Source organism: Mytilus trossulus, chromosome 4, assembly GCF_036588685.1.
Source record: "Mytilus trossulus isolate FHL-02 chromosome 4, PNRI_Mtr1.1.1.hap1, whole genome shotgun sequence".
NCBI classification, from domain to species: domain Eukaryota; kingdom Metazoa; phylum Mollusca; class Bivalvia; order Mytilida; family Mytilidae; genus Mytilus; species Mytilus trossulus.
Window position 1 is genome coordinate 56,871,667 of NC_086376.1, and position 23,989 is coordinate 56,895,655.

General features: G+C 31.8%; 1 protein-coding gene across 6 annotated transcripts; it reads left to right on the forward strand.

Annotated features, from left to right (window-relative positions):
• Positions 1-319: 319 nt before the first annotated feature.
• LOC134715595 (uncharacterized) lies at positions 320-21,380 on the forward strand. Of its 6 annotated transcripts, none has more exons than XM_063577870.1 (9): positions 320-484; positions 7,089-7,232; positions 9,135-9,179; positions 10,567-10,599; positions 12,423-12,563; positions 13,003-13,156; positions 14,698-14,978; positions 15,608-15,793; positions 20,447-21,380. In XM_063577870.1, exons 2-9 carry the CDS (start codon positions 7,140-7,142, stop codon positions 20,540-20,542), a joined length of 1,029 nt encoding a protein of 342 aa, XP_063433940.1. In that variant the 5' UTR covers positions 320-484; positions 7,089-7,139; the 3' UTR covers positions 20,543-21,380. The 6 variants fall into 6 exon arrangements, with proteins under 6 accessions (XP_063433940.1, XP_063433945.1, XP_063433939.1 ...); XM_063577869.1 differs by lacking the exon at positions 320-484 and adding an exon at positions 2,328-2,419; XM_063577871.1 differs by lacking the exons at positions 320-484; positions 10,567-10,599 and adding an exon at positions 2,328-2,419.
• Positions 21,381-23,989: the final 2,609 nt, after the last annotated feature.

A 23,989-nucleotide genomic window follows, 5' to 3' on the forward strand; every position in this document is an offset into this window, starting at 1 on the left:
CTCATATTGCAATAAAGTTAAGGTCATATTTGCTTTTAGAGAAACCATTTAATCAACGAGTTAAAATATTCATTGAAATATCACAAACATAAATTGGGTATCGATTGGTTATTTGTATGCGTCCTTTCCATTCATGTCATGTTCTCAACTGTGATCCCATACAACTGAACACGACAATTATTAAAAATATTTTAAATATCCCATAATAGTAGTGACAGATAAAAAATGAATGTTTCTTCGTTTCTATTTATTAAAGTATAAATTAAAGTGATATCTGCATTTAAATCTTAACACTATTGAACTTTCACGTTAAATTGAAAAGAACTGAAGTGTTATCAAGTTTTAACATTTAACTTAAGATCTGAATGTATTATGTAAAGTTTGTATGTACAATTTGTCTTGGATTAATACAACATCTATCACAGTTTTTGACATATTGAAAGAGGAATACTTTCTATGGCGATATTTTTCTGTTTACTTAGAGGTATTGTAGATTTTGTGTATTTATGTCCTATTATTTCAACGAAGGTTTACTAAATAATATGCTACATGTATAAGGCTTAAAAAAATATACTGAATATTGCAACGTTGTCTTTGTCAACATTTATAAAACGTGTATATATGTAGTTGTATACTTTTTCATTGTCATACTCTGTAATAGCTGTGGTTACTTTTGTTGTCCTTAGCTTGAGATTTTGGAAACATGGTCATCCTAGGAGTACCAAGTACAGGGAATGACAGATGTATACTTTCAAGGGGTTGGGTCTCTATGCAAGTTTTTGTTTAGGTATATGCACACAATGTAGATATTCAAATTATTTCCAGGGATATGACACTGTTGTTAGGTAAAATCCGAATTTGAATTTAGTATGCTTATGCTTTAAAGAGTAACAGTTCTTCCAAAATGCAAAATAAACATTACAAAAATCCCCATTTGTCTTAAACATAAATCAGGGAGGGTGAAAGGCATTACTTTAAAGAAATATGTGTTTAAAGAGCAGATTATGATACAAGAAAATTGGTAAATCATCAAAAATGAGGATAAAAAATGACCTAAACACAAGGACCAATCCATCTGGAAAATCTTAAACTTGAGAACTTTAAATAGACAATGCAGATAACACTTGAAACTAGCAGAATATGTTTATAACATTTACTTTGACAACTTAACGTACAGCTTCTGAGTTTGACTGTCCCTTGGTATCTTTCGTCCCTTTTTTCTGATGAGGACAGCGGTAATCAATAACCGTTCTACTGTGTTTAGAGCTATTGTCTTAGTTTTTTTGTTTCGTTTAATAACTGTTTCGGTTGTTGACGTATAAACCAAATTCTTATTTGATCAAGATCAATGTACTAAAAACTTTCGGGCTTTCTATACAAAGAGCTTCCCAGCTTTCTATACAAAGAGCTACCAAGCTTTCTATACAAATAGCTACCCAGCTTTCTATACAAAGAGCTACCCACCTTCTATACTCGACACTAAATCCATCTTGGTTTTATGTAGTGAAAGCTACCAAGCTTACTATACCGAGTAACTGTCCTGTTTCATGTATAGTTTAAACTAACCTGCATCATATCCTCAGAAACGCCCGACTTACTTTGCTAAGATGTAGCTGGTTTCGCTGTACCGAAAAAATACCTGGCTTCACTGAAGTACTGGATTTTTTGTTTCATAAATATCTTTGTTGCACTTGTATTTGCTGTAATTACAAATTACTCGACCTACAGCAGTTTTCCGAGTATCATTGTGAATTACCCAGCTTCCTGTACTAGGAGCTATACTGCGTCCTGAACTTAAACTAACAGCTTTAAAATGCTCATAAAGCCGATATCCTCTTTTATGAGCGGTGACCTACGTACCGACTTCTTAAATTCGTACCTTGCTTCCTGTACAGGTTGCCACTCTGTACTGATTACTGCCTTAGGTCCTGAACTAATTGCTTTCAAGAGCTTCCTATCTCCCGTACTAAGACCTACCCGCGGATTCTACTAATAAAAGCTAGGCCTACCTTGGTTACTCTCCTGCTTTTGTTTGATATATTTGTGAATAATGATATATGCTTACATAGCTTACATAGCTTTAATATATATAGCTTACAGGACATCCAATGCAATACATTAACAGTTTCTGTGTAGTTCCGATAAATTACAAATGTTACAAATTCAATATTGGGATAAAAAAAAATATAAAGAAAAATATTTCCCTCACAAGTACGAACCAAAATTGAATATTGTACAAAAACAAAAAAAATTCAAAAACAAAATAACGTTGTTTTCAATTTAATTTTAATTACCTTCATTGTTCTATTGCACGACGTTCAGTATCAATTGATTACGTCATGCACTGAAGTAACTACTGACAACAATGAAACTGGAAGGAGAACATTTTCGATAAGGTTGGGTGTTTAGTCTATTAAAAGTAAGTATTCAGTTTGGGTGCTAAATGCTGTGCTTATTTCCAATTTAGGCTATAAAAACCCTTTATATTATTTTATTTATATGAAGATATGTAAGTTTTCATATTTCATATTTGATATACTTAGTATGTTATTTTTAAATTTTTTGTAGAATTGAAAGTTAAGGAAGCGAGCATCTCAGTTTATTATAGAACCTTTTTAAAAATGTATTTGGGTGTGAAAACAGTAGTCTTGTTCATTCTAATTTGTTTAAATGTTGTGGAAATTGTTTCCTTCCATGCTTGTTTATGAAAGGTATCAATGATGATCAACAATTAAAAAAGTTTAATATTGAAGTGCTATCCCATACTAGTAAATGCAAAAGAAATCGGATGTTCAGTACTTGTCGTTTTTTGTGTGATTCATAAGTGTTTCTCGTTTTTTTATATATAGATTAGACCGTTGATTTTCCCGTTTGAATGGTTTTACACTTGTATTTTTTGGTACACTTTATAACTTGCTGTTCGGTGTTACCCAAGGCTCTGTCTCGAAAACCGTATCTTGAACTGTAATGGTTTACTTTATAAATTGTGACTTGATAGAGGGTTGTCTCATTGGCACCCATACCACATTTTCCTATATATATATCTAAATATCTTTCCTTATGTTAAGGACCCATTTAAACGCATTAAGTCAATGGACAGAACATGATTTGACAGCGTTAGATTATAAGAACATCTTTAGGCTACCGATTTGGGTTTTGTCTTTTACTTTGGACCAAGCTTAAAGTAGCTTCACATATTATTTTGGCCTTTGACTAACATTTCATATTCTGACATTTGGGACTTAAATTCATTGTGTTTAATTGTTTGTTTTATATTTTGGTTTCTATTTACATTTCTTATCCATAACTTTAATCAAGATGTTTTATGTTTTAATTTGAAATTCTCAGTTTGGACATTCAGTGACATGTTTAAATTTGTTATCTATTAATTCCCAGTTAACTTATTCATACACGTGTGTTCTTAATTGTCATAATCAGATTATCATTTTACATTTATTCTTCAAAATTGTAAAAATAGTATTATAATCTTTGACAGTGAACAATATCACTTAGATTAATTGTTATTTGTTATTATGTTTATCATTCAGCAGATTCAAATTTGTATAAATAAAATTGAAAATGAAAATGGGGAATGTGTCTAAGAGACAACGTTTATAATGTTCGAGTATTAGATTGGACTCGGGTTTTTACACTGAACACAGTCCGTCCGAAAAAAATAATCCATGCTGAATTATTAAGCTATTCATCGCGAGTTCCAGAGTCTCGAGTAGTTTGCACCAGAGTTTCATATGAAGAGTTTCTGGCAACCGACTCATGTCAGTCACCCAGCCTGTCATTGCCATTCATGGTATGCATGTGTTGTGTGAACAGGCCCACCACACAGTTTCAGTAAAAAAATACCATTCAGTCAGGCTCAAGTTACACAATTTCTATAATTCACAACTTTTTTTCCATTGACACTTGATTAAATCGTTAATGTGATACTAGTATATTGTGAATAATACGAACACAATCACAGTAGTTGTCGTTTGTTGATGTGGTTCATAAGAGTTTCTCGTTTCTTGTTTTTATATAGATTTAACCGTTGGTTTCCCCGTTTGAATGGTTTTACATCAGTTATTATGGGGCCATTTATAGTATGCTATTCGGTGTGAGCCAAGGCTCATTGTTGGAAGACTGTTATGAACAGTTCGCTAGAACTTTATATTTTCATGCTACAAGACAAAAAAAAAATGTAAAATTCGTCATTTAAGACCAACATCTACAAGAAGGTATAGGATAGTTTTGATATAAATATCAACATTCTTTAAATTTTAGCACTGCTCATAAATACTCTTTTTATCGGTTGTCAATACAAGAGAAAACCTCGTATTTTATTCCTGTGCTTTATTGATAGCCATGTCAACAATGTTGGTTGGCACCCAGGTTCATCAGACTTATTTTAATCAGGACAATATACCTCAATAATGACTGTGATAAATTCTGGTTCAGTAGTTTAAGATGAGAATATTTTTGTCAAAGTGAACAGACGACAACGACGGACGAATGACATCAAGTGACGAAATAGCTCGACAGGTCAAGTGAGATATATAGAAAAGAACAGGAATACAAACTCAAAAAAACTCATCACTCAAATTATAATATTGTCGAGTTTTCATTATGTTTCATTATGTTTGTTTGTCAATGTATTTGCCACAGCCAAAATTGGTTTTTGTGTTTTGCAAATAAAAATATCTCATAACTGTAAAAAAAAAAAAATGGTTCTCTCTGTAAGCATTCATACTTGAATACAGTTTTTCAAAATTCTATGTCAAACACATACAAACAAATAGCATTAAGTTTTTAGTATTTCTAGGAATCTTATTAAGTTAAAGACCTGCAATAATCACAGATATTCTGTGTTAAGTTGTCATGGTCCTAATGAACGACTACAATTGATACGAAAACCCGATATAAACTGCATCACACAGAATTATATGTTAGGGATAATAAAATCAATGGTATTATTACCATGGTACCCAATAAACAAATGCTCTTCTTAACACTTGTTTTATGATGCATCAAGAAAAAAAGTAGATTAATTAACGTGTAACGTTGATCGTTTTTTGATAATGAATTTTGCTGGCATGTATTAAAAGGGATATAAAACAAACTTTTGTGAAGAAACCTTGAACTATAAACTATATACACTGGATGCTCACATACGTTTCCTTTATGTTTAACGAAGTTTGAAGCCGCCTCCCAACATTAAACCATTTCTCTTTTATGTAAGTAATGTTTTACTTGAATATCAATTATAAACATTAACGAAAAACCTTATTCTGATATAAAATTATAAAACAAACTTATTATAAAAAGAGTATAAAACCATGCTCATATATTATATATGTCGATTCTTTATAGGTTATTCTCAGAGTTGAAGGTCGACTTTTATTGCTCATATCCATTAAGTTTGAATTTAGTTTAAACCCAATCCAATTGTCGGCTTTTTAAACGTATGCAGTGTGTTCTAAAAATCACTATCGTCTTGAATATGCATGAAATATTTGCCACTGAACGTTTAGCAACTAACAATCAATCAATCAATCAATCTCACTTCCGTTGACACCTTACGGCATCCAATACTGGTCTTAGTTACACCAAGGAGGTTAAATCTTAAATAATCTCCTTAGTTACACAATAAATTGTTTCCCCTTTTAAATCTGTTGCTGTTATCAATTTTGAATGTAGTCAGGATAGCTATATTAGAAAACACCTCAATTTAAATGCACCTCTTCCTTGGAACTTCCGAAGGGTAAAGAAGAAGAAAACTAAACTCATTATCTGTATTCACAAAATTATGATAGTTCTTTTAAGTTCGGAAAACAACGAATCTTTAATTTATATCTTTTAATAGTATACAACAAACTATTATCTTCATTCCGACATTCGGCTGATGAACTTAAAAAAGATAGAAATAAACTTATATTTCTGTACAGGTGCATGAAGCACGATTTTCACTAATCGTGGATTCTTTGGTCTTTTTTTTTAATCTTAAATATGAAACCATGCGTCATGGCGAAATTAACATTTTATGCATTTGCACCCTGATATTTAATTAAACACAAAGACGAAATTAATTGTACACACGCGAGACTTAAATTCCTTTCATCGGGATAATAACAAACATCAATATTCATCACTTGTTTGAATATCTCTTTTCTTTATCAATCATCGTAATACCTTTGAGATCTACAGTCAACATTAAATAAAATAGAGCTTGTAGGCAATAGCAAAATAACGTCAATATTACATATAATCGTTTTCTAAAACGATATTCTTTTAATAAAAAGATAATATTGCTGAAATTAATTAGGCGGAAAATATTGTGACATTGATAGAAAATAGCATGGATGGTATAGATCACACATTTTTCACGCGAAAACCAATTAGGTAATAATAGGGTAAAGTATCATATATAAAGTATTCTTAAATGTTTTACGGAATATTGAAAATTAATATTTAACTTTTTTTAGAAGGCAAACAAATATGCTTTTTGTAACGGTGCCATGATAATCCACCACCACAAAGGCAAAACGACTTTCGGTGCCATGGTTGTTAACACTTCTTTGTTGACATGATTTATTAACATCCAAGTCGCAATGTTAAAAAATCTCTGAGAAAGCATCGAGATTTAGATGCTATTTGAGACAAAAAAAGTATTTATTTGAAATAAAAGATAACGATAATTACTGTTTGTTGACCTCAAACAGTAGTCCTCTTCTTAAGTTGGACCTAGCTCCGTTCGGCGTTTGTGTGATACCTGTATAGTTTTTTTTCTCTGTCTCTTGGTGTTTTTATTTAGAATGAATTCAGGACTTATGCATATTGGTTAACTACTCAGATCTTCTATTATATACACTTTCATAGTTTCAATCAGAAATCCATTTCCTATCTTTTATGTAGACAGCTCTAGATTTAAAATTCAGTGGCGGATAATGAGGATTTTATGCAACGCAACGCCAAAATACATGCAAAAAGTTATTTTGAACAATATTTCTTTTCTTTACTTTGACTTCCACATCTTCTTTTTTTTTTCCCGAATGGATGATGCATTGTTGAACATTTTTAATACTTTTATTTTGCAGAACTATGGTCCCATAAGAACTGTTTGTAGTAGTGTGTAAATCAACAAAACCATGGGATGTGGTGATTCTAAATCTTCATCTGGTCAAACTCCAAGAGGAGGACAACCGCAACAACAACAAAGAGCACCTAATAAGTTTGATAGGGTGAGTTTTCCTCCACAGTAGTATTTTGTTAAATGTAAAGTGTTCAGTATTGTAAGTAAATGCTTGGATAGTCCCAAAAGTTTATATTGTTTACTATCACTGGGTCGGTAGGTTAAAAAAAAAGAAGGGGGGGGGGGTATTTAATTAACACTTTTTACATTGAGTCTATGGGTTAGATATTGTGTTTTCTTTATCCGGTTTATCGTTGATGGCTAAAAATGAGATAGACCAAGCGACGGATATTAACACATAAACTTTTTATTTGGTGGTATTGCACTTTATGGGGAGGGGAACAGTATAAACGCTACGTATCAATCTTTAGCTAGTCAATATAATCACAATATCGAATCAATTAAGCTATTCAGAGACTCTATATGAAAAGATTAAGCTACGACGTATAGGCCATAGAGTTGAAAAATTGAAACAATTATCATTCTGCTTTGATGTATTCTGTTTCAATGAAAATGAAAGAAAGACATTAAAATAAAAACAATTATTGACTCATTAAAAATCTTTTTAGTCTTTTAAAAATTAATATGCTTATTATCAAGAAATTATGTCAGCTTTTTGATCTTTTGAAAAATTAATATGGTTTTACAAAAAATAAATTATGACACCGAAGGTATTGAATTTTCTCCACACTACAGAGATTACGGCGAAAAGTATTGATCAACCCCACCCCCTAGATTTCCTGTATGGAGACAAACTGTATAATATAATGTAAAATTAAACGATATTTTTCATTTTAAATAAAATTTATGCATACAAACTCTTCACATCAAAAGGAAAACGACGAAGAAAATATGAGTACAACAGAAGGACAAACGGAGAACAAGAACATAACTCAGGTTATAAATTAGTTTATCGTAGGTGAGGTTAACGGGTCTCCGTAGATGAAGAGACCAAGGGTTTTAGTAGCATTTCCTCATATAAGATTCTTGGTTAGACTACTGACCGACCTTAAATATTGGTGAAGTGGTTTTGTGCATTATTATTTTGTTATCATTATTTGGCTTAGCTCATTTTACTAGATTATCAATTTGATTTAGATATAATTCTTGATATGATTTAATTGTTTAATGAGTAGTGCAGTTTCCAGCGGGGTACACTATTTGCGTAACGCATGCAAGCTCATGAAGCTTATGTTTCAGAAGGTTAAAGGCCTGGATGCTTCATACTCTTTATACATAGTCCTGATGTTGTGGAGTTTTCGTCTAGCCTTGAAATCATTTTCCTGGCTCAGCGATTGCTAGAGTAATATGATAACTATATTTGCTAAATTTGATCTTTTAAGGTCTTCGTTTTCATCAGACATGCATGGTTCACCTGACCTTAACATTACTTTAAGTTTTCAGGGTCAAGTCTATATCTAGAGTAACACGTTTGGGTATAAGCATTTATCATCTATATTTGGTGTATGAAATGATTATCAGTCTTAGATGGTTCATCTGATTTTGACAGCATTTTCTTGGTTCGCTTGTCCGATTGTTTCCATTTTAATTGTTTTTGGTTTTTTTATCAATGTCAAATTTTCATTGTCAGGCCCGTCTTGAGATTCTAATAGGTCAACACTTCCATCTGACCTGACTTCATTTACATAGATCGCAGATAGTTTTCATTACATGGGATTCTTATAGAACATGCGTCAACTTTTTAAGTATAAATTGAATCATGATCAGAAAAGCAGGGGAGACATGCACTCAAGTGCTGTTAATATTAGTTGCTGTGTCATTATTTTACTCAGCCTCTTATCCATATTTGCATTTATGTAAACGAGAATGAAATTTAACGCGATTCGTGATTATGTGTGAAAGACCAAATGTGAAAACATAATAGATGATTATAGAATTTAGTAAACATGTGTATTTGTAGTGCTTTAACCTAGTTGTCGTATTAAATCAGCTTTCAGAAATAGACAGTCAGTCAACTAAAACTCAGAACAGTACGGTAAGATCCTGATCATCATTATGCATAACCCAAATCTTAGCTTTCCTTGTATAGATATATTTGGTTTATCGAGTATCAACGTTAACTAGTCTATATATATATATATAGTTATCGCTATTTTGTGCATTTTTCCTATGATCTTTTTTTGTGATAATTTTCATATCATGCTTCTCGCTTGATATGGAAAAATTATCGCTAGAAACTAAGGAAGCCACGTGGCGTTGCTAACAAAATTGACATTGAAATTGACAACTTCGTCATAGGTAAAATAGCGATAAACAGATTATCATTGGTCATCTCAACTCGATTGCTTTTCTCACTTTCGCTGTATAGTACCAGCTCAAGCGAGAAAATCAATCTCGTTGAGATAATCAACGATAATCTATAATTCCTTGACTTTTTTCTTTGAAGACATTCAGTAATAATGCTTTTAACATGTTTATTGCATACTTTTTAGTTAATATCTATTTATCTATTTAACACAATAATTCATTACAATTTTAAAAGTTCAAAACGGATTTCCACATATATGCAATTATTAGAACACAGAAAAATGGCACAGATTTGAGGCATACTATTTTTTTAATTAAAAAATCAAATGAAATAGCTTTTCAAACCTTTTTTGTTTATTTATCGACAATTTTTGCTATAAAAAAAGTTTACTCCGTGATATATGAACAATCCAATACTAGAATAGTCCCATTTAAATAAATACCAAAGGACCAGAGTCTCGATGGACCAAATAAAAATATGTGTACACATATATACAAAATGTAATATGGGTATACATATACCAATTGACAATATGTATGCGTGTATGAATCCTTTCCCCAAATTGATTACCTCTCCATGCATGCTTATTTATGTTCTCTGCTTTTAACCAAGGTGTAGCGGTTGAAACGACTACAAATGTAGATATAATTTATGTACCTTTTTTATTTATTTAATTTAATTAGTGACATTATAAATGAGAAATTTCATAGTTGTAAATTGAATAATAAATTCATATATGATAAGTAAGAACACTTTAACTTGTGCAAATTACCTCTTACTATCATCTCTGTAAAAGCTGTATCTTATGGTAAGCTTACATATAGTCCACAGTGCCTCTTTTCCTCAGTAAAAACATATCTGCACGTGCATGTTACAAGTAAACTTTTGGTGTACATTTTCATTACCTCTTACTATCTCTGTAAAACTTGTGTAATATGGTAAGTTCAATGCCTCTTTTCCAAAGTAAAAATATCTGCACGTGCATGTTGCAAGAAAACTTTTGGTGTACATTTTATCATTTGCATTGGCATAAGTACATGCTACATTGTTTCTATTAACTGTATAATTAACTGTAATATGTAAGTCAATGTTATACATTTGTTTATGTCAACAGGCCCTTTACGGGGGACGAGCTGCTGCTAAATGGGTAAACATTTGTTTGAGAAAAAATCTTCTTTGTGTGTGTGTGTGGTTTCGGTCGTACAAATACATTATAAATGTTTAGCAACCATAACATAATTCTATTTACTAATGAGATATGTGTCTTATAAATATATATATATATATATATTACTATGTATGGTGGCAAGTGTCGGATATGTAAAACGTGTTTTTCTTTCTTTTATAATACGTGTAGGGTTTTCTAAGAAAAAAAACCATAGTTACTTTAAAAAAAAAGATAGAATCTAGATCAGTTCGTTGTAGACACAAGACAAACATATACATTTCTAAGTTAAAAAAATAAGTAAATATGGTATTATGGTTGCCAATGACACATTCTCCATCAGAAACCAAATGCCGTAGAAGTTTTAAAAAAGCTACATGTATTACAGTTATTACTCAACAGTAACTAGTAAATTTATACTTTAAAAGATATTATAAATTGGTAAAATTATAATTCTCGGACAAAGATTGGTTTTGGCTTTGCCTTTTAGTCCAATTTGGTCACATATTATAGATCGCCCAATGTCCATACTTCCTTGGCTAACCAATTTTTAGATTTAAAACTTTCTAATGCAGGCAAGAACTATACAAATCCTTGATGCAGGTAAATTCAGATAAGAAATTCATACACTAAATTTATAAACTGTTATTTTCATTAACATTTTATGACAAACAATAAATGTTACCTTCTTATGTACTAAAATATAATTTTGGGATGTAAACAATGATGAAGGTAACACAGACTTTGGAAAGTGGTCAAAGTAGCACATAAATTATCTATTCACCATTATATAAGGGTCTGGATTTTCGGTCCCTAAAATATTCATTCTTTATTTTTTTACATCATTTTCCTCTATTCTTTATCCGTGTATACTTGGGCATTATATAGATCGATTGCATTATTATAACATGCAACGTTTTCTTACTTAATTTGCGTATTCCCGGCATTTTGGTGCCGTGACCAGGATGTCAGGAGTAAATCTCTATCCTTAATATTCAAGCATCCCATTATAATCTATTCTTTATTCTTACAACCCTTTATTCTGAACCTTTAGTCCATTATTCTCTTTTTTGTAAACTCTACAAACATCCTCGTATATTGGCTCACTTTTACTTGAATATAGCGAACGTTTTTTGGTATATTCACTAACATACATCTTGATATTAAATACTAAAATTGGCATTTACTTTATACTGTCTTACTGGAGTCTTTTTAACATACAGAGGAAAAAAGAAAATAATAAGTCGCAATCTCACACATTCATATAGTTAAGCAGTTATAACCATTTATTTGATAACAAACTTCAAAGTTATATCAGTATGACTAGGTTTATAACCAATATAGATTGTAGCATCAATATCATAAAAGAGTATAATATGGTAAATGGATAAAATCGTTGCCTAATATTGGTTTGGGTATATTACTAGAATTGACTCAAGATCTGTATATTGTAAGCAAAGAGGGGACAGTAATGTATTTTGTAAGCGAAACGGGGATACTGGTATCTGGTAATATTATCGGTATATTTTAATCATATCGAGTGATTGTAAAGTTGAATTTGTTTTCCTTTCAATTCAATGAGCTTTGTGTACGTTATTGGAGAGTTTTCACATACCATATTATATTTTGTAATTTTTCATAATTCATATATGCATAGTCAAGATTTCAATTAGATATTGTGGTAGGAAATCATGTATAATGTTAATATATATTTTTGAAATGACTGGATATTTTCAGTCAAACGACAACAAGATATGTTGTTATAATAAATAATACAATATTTAATTATATATATACATTTACAGAAAAGAGCTGTAGCGGAGAAAAATGCGTCTGTCAAAGGTAGCCAAAACTCTACATCTGAGAAAGACGCTAGAAACAGAAATGCTAAGAAAGGAAAAAGAAACCAGGCTGTAAAGGAACCAGTCAACGAAAAGGGATACAAGGTATATACCATCTCGTTAAATATGCAACAATTTTGTTGTTTTCTCTCGCTGGTAATGTTAAAAAGATAGTTTTGGTGAATTGTTTGCATTGAAAAAACAAGTGAATAGAGAATATAAAAACTCTTTGACATATTTACTTACTTTAGTATTCCAATATAAGTCTCATCCCATTGTTGTTTGATTAAATTTAATGTTGTCGACACAAACGTCTGTCGTGCTTATTTGCAAGTATGATATGTTTGAAGTGTTCTATACTTTAAAGGTTGTTGAATACAAGCAATCGTATCTAAGTGATCTCGCATCGCTCTCGTTCGACATACTAGAAAACGGAAGCGATGCGGGATTGGTCTTTAATTGGATTAGAATACTAGTGTCTCAAAATAACATTGCCAGATATGGTATTCCTGATTAGTTTCACGATTGGTTTTCTTTATTTCAGAAAAGAATACGTGAAAATCTCCGACAAGCGGCAACAGGCTCAGACATTGAAGAAATCGAACACGCCATTGAATTGTTTGAGAAAAATAAATTAGAAGATAATGGTGATTTAGAGGATGCACAAGAACGATTAGAATTCTTATACTTGCGGAAAGGTAAATTATATAGTTGTCTATTTAAAGTGTTTCTGATTTCATTGAATATCAAATAGACATCTTAGAAATGTACTTTATTATGTGTGAAATATTTTTGTTGCCGTTTAGTCATTCGTGTACACTGCTTCAAAGGTAAAAAGGAAATAGCCAAGAAGCTTCGTATTTGTAAGAATGTATATATTTATGGGGGTTGATAGGCGGTGTATATTTTTCTAATATTTTTCCGTCTGTTCTCTACACAAATTCGTGTTTTTCACGACTACCGGTTGAGTGGATATGCCTTAAATAAATAATATCTACATACGTCATGATTTGCCAAAATGAATATTCCTTGCTAACCTCTTCCAGTCAGAACGATTCACATTTATTGTCTACTTTATCTTCAACCTAATACCGGGTATACAACGGGTTTTGTGATCCCTATTGTTAATAAAACACTTATTTTGGTTATCGTGTATCAACACATTTATGTTGTCTGCATTCGCGATTGGGATTGAAAGACAATGAATTTTGCCATCATGTACTCTAAACTCTGATCTTTGGTCCCTATTGCATCGATCGTACAGATAACCAGTAAAAGGGTATGGTTTCTGTTTTTTAAAGCAAAAATTGTCTTTCCAAAATTATCGACGGATGTGATCCGATTTTTTATTTTTTTTAAATATAAAAGGTCAAGACAGTACGATAGAAAAGGTAGATGTTTTTGTGTGTTTTTATTGTGTCTTCATACCTGCATTGGTATGTCTGTCAAGGCCAGATCCACAAACATACAACACGCTTCTATATGTCTTTATGTCTCCTTTGTACAGCATTATTCTGATTTAGTTGCCTTTGAAGTATTTTAGATTCGTAAACGAGGAAGGAATTTTTCATAGTTCTAAAACATAAATGAAGATTTGCATATTTAGCTTAACAGATTTAAAAATTATGTAAGCGACTAACGACAGTTTCTTTTGATAATTTACTTTGTTCTTATTTAATCTGAAAAATTACAATGTGTGAAATTGAATAGATTGCATTTACCGGTAAAAAATCAAATTATCACATATATAAAATACAAAATGGAACGCGTAATATGATTCTATTCTTTAGAAATAACTTACTTTGTAAAAATAGTAAAATGTGGTATGATTGCCAATAAAACTCTCAACGAGAGACCGAAATTACGTAAAAGTTGGCAACTACTATATGTCATTGTACGGCCTTCAGCAATCAGCAAAACCAATACCGCATATCAAGATATAAAGGGCCCGAAATGACATCAGCTTTTTTACTAAGCACTATATAAGAAAATAACGAAAAATGCTCCCCCATATTTGGATTCTGCAATATTGAGATTTAAAAAAAAGATGTGGTATGATTGTCAATGAGACAACTCTTCACAAGAGACCAACATGACAGAAACTAACAACTATAGGTCACCGTACGGCCTTCAACAATGAGCATAGCCCATACCGCATAGTTTAATCATAATTTAAAAAGTTTTATACCAGTGAGTAAATATTTGAGAAATTTTTATTATTTTTTTTTTCATTTTGCAGAAATAAGAGACGCTATATTAAGAAGACATCCGGGCATTTTAGACAAAGCTATTGCAAATGTGCAGTCATCACAGTATCGTTCAGAACTAATGCATTATTTAGAAAATGCGAAGGCATTAAAGCTGCATTTAACAGAACTGAACCGTTTTAGTCATGATATTTTGAAAATGCAACAAGAAACAATATCAGAACTGCGTAGTTACATAAACCCACCTGCAGGGGTCAAAGAGGTCATGAAGAGCACATATTTGATTATTGGATATGAGGAGTCTAAATTAAAGGTAAATAATTGATGCTGATTAATCAGTCCAACATTCAGGATTCAAGTATACTGTGTTAATGTTTTTGGGGACAGTATAAAAACATATTGACTTTGGGGGTTTGAGGGAGGGGAAATTTATCTAAGTATATTTGGATTGTATTTTAGTCTACTATATTTGAGATTGGCTAGCTATTGTTGATAGATCCAGGTGAGCGACACAGGCTCTCTCGTTTCTTTCGTTATTATATACTTGGTAATAATAAGTCTTTCAAATATGTTTTTGAAACATTTCTTCATAAGAGAAAATGGTGTAACAAATGACTAAACATGTGGTTCGTTTATTGTAGCCGAGTTTCCAGTGCTTAGCACCAAATACGACTTGTCTCTCGATCTTTGATTGTAGTTCGTAACATGACGAGTGTCACAAGTAAAACAGTTTCTTTTGTTAAATGGAGGGGTTGCGATTTTTTTAAATACAATTGGATAAAGTGTTGAATGTTTTGTCCAGATAAATAGACTTTTCGGACAACAAAGCTCCTGAACTCTTAGTTAATTTATTTTCAGAATATACGAATTATGAATTGGTTGTTTGGTTACATTTTTTGGTAAGTTTTTTTTAACCTATATACAAAACATTTTTTATTGCAGGAATGGGCTGATATACAAATTCTTCTAGGACGTCACGGAAGAGAAAAACTTCTTAGAGAGGTAGAAAAAGCAGACACTGTCAACTTAGATGAACATACATGCAAACGAGTAGAACAATTACAAAAAGATTTTACTATCGATGATATCAGGAGTGTGAGTAATGGTGCTGCAACCTTCTATTTATGGGTAAGTGTTATTTATGAAGAAAACAAATTCTACCTGGTGAAAGCATAAGAAGTTTGTACTCCTTGTGTCATAAAGATGATGCAGCTTTGTTTTAAAAGTGTGAATTGTAATTGTTAGCTTATTCACATTTACTTTTCTTTTGATAATTTCAGGAATATTCGTTAGTTGCATTTTTTTTTATCACGATGGGTAGGCGTTTTTAAAAGTTTTCGATATCAACGAAACGGTCAGAAGATACTTTGTCGCTTTGTGCGTGAGCATAGGAAATTTTATTGCAGTGAGGGAAAACGTTAGTTAGGGTTCGGCAACTCTTATATATTCTGCTGCAAGCCAACTCTATTGTAATGTGAACCTAGAAATTAAAGTAATCACCATTGTATTGAATATTGTATGGGCAAGTTAATTGTTGCAACTGTTTCGCCGGTAATTGTACAAATGTATATTAGCTTATCATCGATATTGCTTGAGCCTACTTAAAGATAAGAACAATAGAATCTGTAGAAAGACTACACAACTTTCATATGCAATTTGTTCATGATTACGTCAAACAGGTAACTGTTAACGATGAATATCAAAGAATATCGTTTAAATGGTCCATCGGGGGATTATTTGAACTGCCAGGACGTATAACTAACATACAGTGGAGATCAGTTCTAACCTCTCATTAGAACTGTCAGAATAATCTGTCATAGAACTGTTCTAACCTGTCCTAGAACAGTTCTAGCCAGAACAGTTCTACCCTAGAACTGTTCTAGGTAGAACTGTCAGGATCAGTTCTAGGTAGAACTGACTAAATCAGTTCTAGGTAGAACTGTCAGGATCAGTTCTAGGGTAGAACTGTCTAAAACTGTTCTAGGTAGAACTGACCAAATCAGTTCTAACTGTAGAACTGTCAGCAGAACTGACCAAATCAATCAGGACTGAAGAACAGTTCTAAATGACGTCACTGCAGAAAGGGCACTTTAGAATTTAGAAGAAAAAATCAGTTCCAATTACTTTACTATATATAATAGCGGATTTTTCTATATTTTTACTGATCAAAATTTACATGTACAAATATCGAAGTGGATAGGAGGTTATCCAACTCATAGGAGAAATATTTTTATAAGATTGCAAATGAAACATCATTGTTTACGTTTTTTCGTTCCCCGTGTTTAACAGTCTCTTCATAAATATAACTCTGCATTTAATTCATGGAAATTTAATCTTAATTTACCTTGTTTGCCTTGGATTTACATTCATTACTTAGGATTCTGTTTTGACAAATGTTCAAACGAAAATTGTACAGTGGATGGATTATGGGATTAATGAAATCAGTGTTGTTAAACGTAAAAAAAAACTATGTACATTTGCATTAGCTCGTTGCCAAACTTATCCATAACGATTATGAATAATATCTATGAGTCCTGAAAGTCTGAAAAATATACTCGATCTGAACATAAATGAAATATTTGCCACTGGACGTTAGGCTACAAACAAAACCAATCATTGTCCTTCTTCAAATTATATATTAACAGTATAGTCAGTATACTATTCCAAGTCCAAGAAGAGAACTTCTCATACATGTACTTTTCATTTTAAAATAAAGTATATGAATCAGTCATGTGAGTGTTGGAATATGCCTTTAAATAGTTTTGTTTAAAAAAAACCATCATGAACTACTGACTTAAAAGTCACTTTTGTGACGTTTCAATATTTAATAATTTAAGTTTGGATTTAACGGGTCTTCTGATGTTATTTTGTTATCAACACCCATAGACATAAGTTAGTCATGTGAACGTAACATCATCAACGTTTTTTTATGGTTTGCCAAGGTTTAAACATTTTGTTAAAATGAAATTTAGAATTAAATTATAAGAAATGACTGTAATATTTTTTCTGTCTATTATACATGTATATATATAACATAAAAAATGTGGTGCACACTGTTAAAAAACCCTCTACGCGCATTTATCAGTGTGCACCAAATTTTTTATGTTTTTTCTTCATAGACAGAAAAAATATTACAGTCATTCCTTAAATAGTAATATTATCGATACAGAGAGGAAATAATGGCGCTCTGATGTGGATAAAATTTGGTGTCCTCTTTATCATACAATATCTGTCCTGACTTAGAAATATTATTGGTTTACAATGAAGCCATATATATTTACATGATAAAGAATATATAGATATAGGAAGATCATGAAGATGTGGTGTTAGTGCCAATGAGACAACTCTCCATCCAAATAACAATTTAAAAATAAGTAAACCATTATAGGTCAATGTACAACCTTCAACACTGAGCCTTGACTCAGACCGAACAACAAGCTATAAAAGGTCCCATATGTTCAGTTTTGGTTGATGCGGTTAAATAATTTTGTTATTAAAACGACTCAGTCTGATATATCGAAACTTCTGAAATTTGTTAACAATTCAATATTTTGAATAAAAAGAGGACACGCTGTCATTTGAATTATACAATCCATCGTGATCGGTTGTTGTCTGCTCTATGGTTGGGTTGTTGTTGCCCAGACACATATTTTTGTTCCATGAGTCAGTCTGAGGTATGAAAACTAGCTGATGTTTGTTTCTGATGCGATATTTTGAATGAAAGTAGGAAATGATGGCACTCTCAATCAATGCGAATTTTTTTTTTGTGGTTGTAGATTTCCAATATTGCAGTTATTTATAAACTACAGTCCCTCTTGACCTAAAATTATAACTGATGTACTGTCCAACTATATAGACTTGCATAAACAAAAAGAAAATATGGTCATTTTTGGTTGATGCGGTCAAACGAATTTATTACACAACTCAGTCTGAAGTATTAAAACTACTGATATTTGTTTACGATTCAATACTTTGAATAAAAAGAGGATATGCTGGCACTATAAATTCATGCAAACAAAATTTTGAAGTCATTGTTTTCCAATATTGCTGTAACTTGTATATTATAGTCCCTATTATATACTAAGCAGATTTGTAGAAAGAAAGAGCAAATAAGGTCAGTTTAGATTGGTGCGGTCAAAATATTTTATTACATGACTCAGTCTGAAGTATGAAAACTACTAATATTTGTTTACGATTCAATACTTTGAATAAAAAGAGGTCATGCTAGCACTTTAAATTCATGTGAACAAAATTTTGAGGTCATTGTTTTCCAATATTGCTGTAACTTGTATATTACAGTCCCTCTTGACCTAAATTTATAACTGAATTACTGTGCAGCTATAATAGATTTGCAGGAAGAAAGAGCAAATAAGGTCAGTTTAGATTGATGCGGTCAAAAGATTTTTGTATAACAGGTCCGTCCGAGGTATGAAAACTACTTGTAAAAAGATATCACATTTGTTTACAATTCAATATTTTAAATAAAAAGAGGACATGCTAGTACTATAAATTGAGTGCAAATAAAATTTTGAAATCATTAATGTTTTCCAATATAATTGGTATCCTTGCCTAAAGATAAACTGGATTCCTGCAGTTTGCAGCTAAATGTATTTAGATTTATATGATGAAATCAAATATGATCAGTTTAAGCATGGAAGTATTATATTGTCAATATAATACTTCCATGGTTTAAGTTAATAGTGGCTCAATGGCAGATCCAGAGCGGTGGGGGGACCCCCTTTTTTTTTACGATTAATGCATTTGAATGAGGCCATTTAGTTGGACCCCCCCTTTTAAAACTGCTGGATCCGTCCCTGGTGGTTTGGGCCAGAATAACATATTACACAAAGATTAGGTCAGATAATTTTTTTATGTAATGATGAGCCATCTTGACTCCCCAAATGACAAATGTAAAACAATTGAAATAAAAATGCCCCCCCCCCCCTTTTTCCCAATATTAACGGCTTAATCTATGTTCAAAAATGAAAGAAAAACAAATAATTTATGTAACACATCAACAACAAAAGAAAATCACTGAATAACAGGCTCCAGACTTGGAACAGCCACATACATGCAGAATATGACGGGGTTAAACATGTTCTCTTGTCGACGAAAAATTTGAAATAAAACCGGCAAAATAGCAAAACTCTTTATAATATTAATCGCTATTTTGCCGAAGCCTTTATATTAAGACAAAGAGTTTTTAAAACTTATAAATCAATTCTAGACGTAGAATTTATAAATCAATTTTAGCCGTCGGATTTAAAAATCAATTCTAGCCGTAGAATTTATAAATCAATTCTAGCCGTAGAATTTGTAATCAGAACTGTTCTAGAAGTAGAACTGACTAAAACTGTTCTAGAGTAGAACTGTCAGGATCAGTTCTAGGTAAAACTGTCCAAATCAGTTCTAGGGTAGAACTGTCAGGATCAGTTCTAGGTAGAACTGTCCAAATGAGTTCTAGGTAGAACTGACCAAATCAGTTCTAGCTAGAACAGTTCTAACCTAGAACTGACTAAAAGGTGTCAGGCTGACAGTTCTACGTACTGTCCTAGAACAGTTCTCCTGACAGATTCTGACAGATTTAATGAGAGGTTAGAAGTGATCTCCACTGTACGTCCTTGATCAAAGCAAGTGTCAAGATAAATAAAAACTATATATGTGTATGTGCATAGTCCAGATACTTTGAACTGATGTTTTATATCACACCAATCCTACTGTAGGAGCGGCATGCGAAAATTCGGTTTACAGTTCTCACAACTTCATCAATGTTAATTTCAGAATCAAAATATGTCAAGAAAATACAGTAAAGACAAACAAAGATCTGCAGGTTCCAATCCACCTCCAGCAGCCAACAGAAAGAAGAATAAAGGATAGATTAAGACATATTATATATATTTATACTCATTTTGTCATTTGTATTTATATCATTATTTAAACTATTGCCAAGAAACTATAGATAGACGCCAAAACATCTGTCTCATGTATTTGCAAGGTTCGTTCTTGCAAGGAAAATTTGATGTTCTTTTGCCAATTTCGATTGTTTTCGTATCAAAGGGATATAATCGGTGGATACTAAGTATGTGATTGAGTTTACATTCCCTGAATCGAGTTGTGGTCCTTGTTTTAAAGTAATTTAAAACACGTGATTCGTTTCGGAAGTTTAGGCAAAAAAAAAACGAAAGTTGTATGTCATTAAGAAGAGAGGTATAATATATAAATAGATGAGAGGTTTTGGGCCAATTTTATTTTTATATAAAGAACTTAATTAGTTCTCAACAGAATCGTCACCTTTTTGTCACATCTACGCATGTATGGGGCCATTGAAACAAAAGTTAGGGTATCGTAGCTAGGAAAGTAACTAATAATATAATAATAGTTTATTTATTTAGCTTGTCTTTATTTGTGCCATTAATTGCAGTTCGAAGCTAGAGTGCCTGTAAAATACTTCTTATTCACTTACTTATTATTTTATATTTGAATGCGCGAACTATAGGGCAATAAGATCAAGAAAGAAAATCACTCGACTCGCACATGGAAAAGGTAGCACATGTTCTTAAGTTGAAACATAGACGCATTTTACACCCAATTTCTGTGTAAACAAAAATGTGATTTGTTAGTGTCTTTTTCATGTTATCTATGTTACGAAACTGTGAAATAATTAAAATCTGTGATATTTTGTGTATTTAAAACAAAAATAAAACTTTGCATCTTGTGTCGCCTAGTTGCTTTGTCACTGTCATGGTTAAATAGTATTTTTTTATATCAATAAGGGATGACATATATATACATTGTTGACTTGCATCAGGAACATATATATTAATATATATATATGTTAGATATACTGTTCCCAGCTTGCATGTACTAGTACTATTAGGTTAGAGTCGCCATGGTACATTTTAAGTTCCATTGGCATGATATACATGATAACATTAGAAAACCATAAGCTTTATTTTGTGTTGCCCTTTCGAGCTGGACTAACAAACAATGTTTTTTTAAACTGAAAATTCAATTTATATTCAGCCTTCATATGGTACTAGTATATAAATTGTGCTTTGGTTCAAAAAAAGGTTTTCTTACGAAAGATAATTGTAGGTTTTCCTCACTGTGTTCTGTAATCAACGATTACAGACATCTTGGAATTCAGATCGATACGATAACGAGCTGTGAAATATAAACACCGTAAGATGGTGCCAAGATTAACAATAGGGAACGACAAATTGTCCTTAGTGTGGAGTTTCCCTTTTAAAATCGAAATATCTAAATCCAGGAAAGGACAGTTATTACCGTATAAATTTGATTTATTTGGAAGTAAGTTCCTTGGGGTAAATTTCAGCAGTATATTGAGAAAATTCTTGATTTTTTAACAAAAATTATCATCAAGATAACGGTAAGTGTTGTTGAATTTACCAATTAAATGCAATTTCGACGGGTCTTTACTGAGTTAAGTCATAAACTGTGATTCGTAACAGTACAAAAACAATTCTGCTATTAAAAGGGCACAATTAGTGCCCATGGGGATACATACAACCTGTCAATAAACTTTGTTGCCGAAACGTACATAAATATTATCAAGGAGAAAATTAACAGCTTCAATAATCTCATCACACCTCCAGTAAGTATATCTAGCATATTTACCTTTCTCATTAGAGAAGAAGGCTTTAAATGAGTTGCAGCAAATATATTTGCATTCAGCTTTACCAAACGACCATTTAATTGAATAGGAAAACTTTTGTTTAAGAAGATAGTGTGAAAGTGTAGTGTAAATAGTAGAAAAATCAAAACTGTTAACAGAATCAAAAGTACCTTTAAGAGCACGTAATTTATCTAAAACATCCAAAGAATTTTTTACACTCCAAAAATAGTTTATACCCCTATGTTTATATATTTTATTACAATAGTTTATGATAAGCTCTTTAATAGTAGTTAATGAACTTGTTTAAAAGCACTGAAAGATTAGTTGCAGAACACTTACTAGACACTGAGGCCGAGATGAAACAATATTTAAATGTTTTTTGTGTAGTTTAGGTAGCCAATACATGGAAGGGACCTTCAAATGTTCAGAAGAAGCCTTAAGCTTTGATGTGGTTGTAATATGTTTGTTTACTTCAGTATACATGACTCTTTGTGGAGCGGATGGGCCTGAATGTAGATGAATTTGAAATTTCATTCTTAAGAACGTCCGTGTAGTATTTATGGCATACCACCACCACATTGTTGGCTGCTTTGTCGACCGGTACAAACACAAACCGCTTTGAAAGTTCTTGAAGTAAATTTCTTATTATGGAAATAGGTGTATTGTGTCCTCTATTATTTACTTCTAAATTATTTTCAAAATGTGATATTCTTTTATCTACCACATTCATACATTTATTAAATAAGAATCAAGAGATTTTTTATCAGATTTTTCCCGTTTACACAACCGTTTACAAAACGAGGAAAGAGCATCTTTGGTGACTTGACGACACTCTTTCCAATCTATTTTAGATGGAGGACGATATTTTGGTCCTTTTTCAAATGTTTTCAACCTCTCTGTCATGGACGATATTCATCATATTGTGGTCCCCTGTAATAACATGGCCATAGGGAACGTATCTAAACTTCGACGATTCACAGTTTCAAGTTCAGGGAGTATTACTATCTATATTCACGTCTGATGTAACCGATGTATAATTAAAAATTAAATTTCTGCTGTTTTTTTTTGTATGTGTATGAAATAAAAGGTGGTTCTATGTTATCAAAAAAAGGAGGTATAAAGTTTTGAACGGTAGAGTCATTAAATATACTAGATAAGTTAATAAAATCAATACCTCTGCTAATATATTTAATTTTCAGAAAATGACGTTTATGATCTCCAGGTTTGTCGATACGCGGGAACAGCCTATGGTGGCAAAAAGCTGTAATTATACGAGAATATTCATACAGTGGGCTGAAGAAAAAGATGGTGTCACACTTTTTGAAAATATCGTGTAATTTACTAATGGGTATTTGACCCAGTTTACATAATAATTGATGCCTTCCATTTAGTACGGTGACGGAATAGTAAAAAGGTGATTATTAACAGAGTTTAATTTCACTTTAGAGTATACGGCTAAAAATTGATATACATCTAGAGAAATGATTTTACTTTAATTTTAGACTGGTCGTCAAAAAGTCGTACGGTGCATTTTTTTTTAATTTGCTGTTTTGTTAGCAAAAATGACATGAAATGTGGACTCTACAAGGCATGTAATTTCGGCAATTTGTTTTTAAATCGTTACCAAATATATGTATTCCGTATAGGATTTGAATAGCACATATAATATGTTATTCATTAAGCAATAA

Coding starts and splice junctions, on each gene's coding strand:
- LOC134715595 (XM_063577870.1), top strand. CDS start 7,140: ATGGGATGTGGTGATTCTAAATCTTCATCTGGTCAAACTCCAAGAGGA. Junction 7,233..9,134: donor CACCTAATAAGTTTGATAGG/GTGAGTTTTCCT, acceptor GTATTAAATCAG/CTTTCAGAAATAGACAGTCA. Junction 9,180..10,566: donor CTAAAACTCAGAACAGTACG/GTAAGATCCTGA, acceptor TTATGTCAACAG/GCCCTTTACGGGGGACGAGC.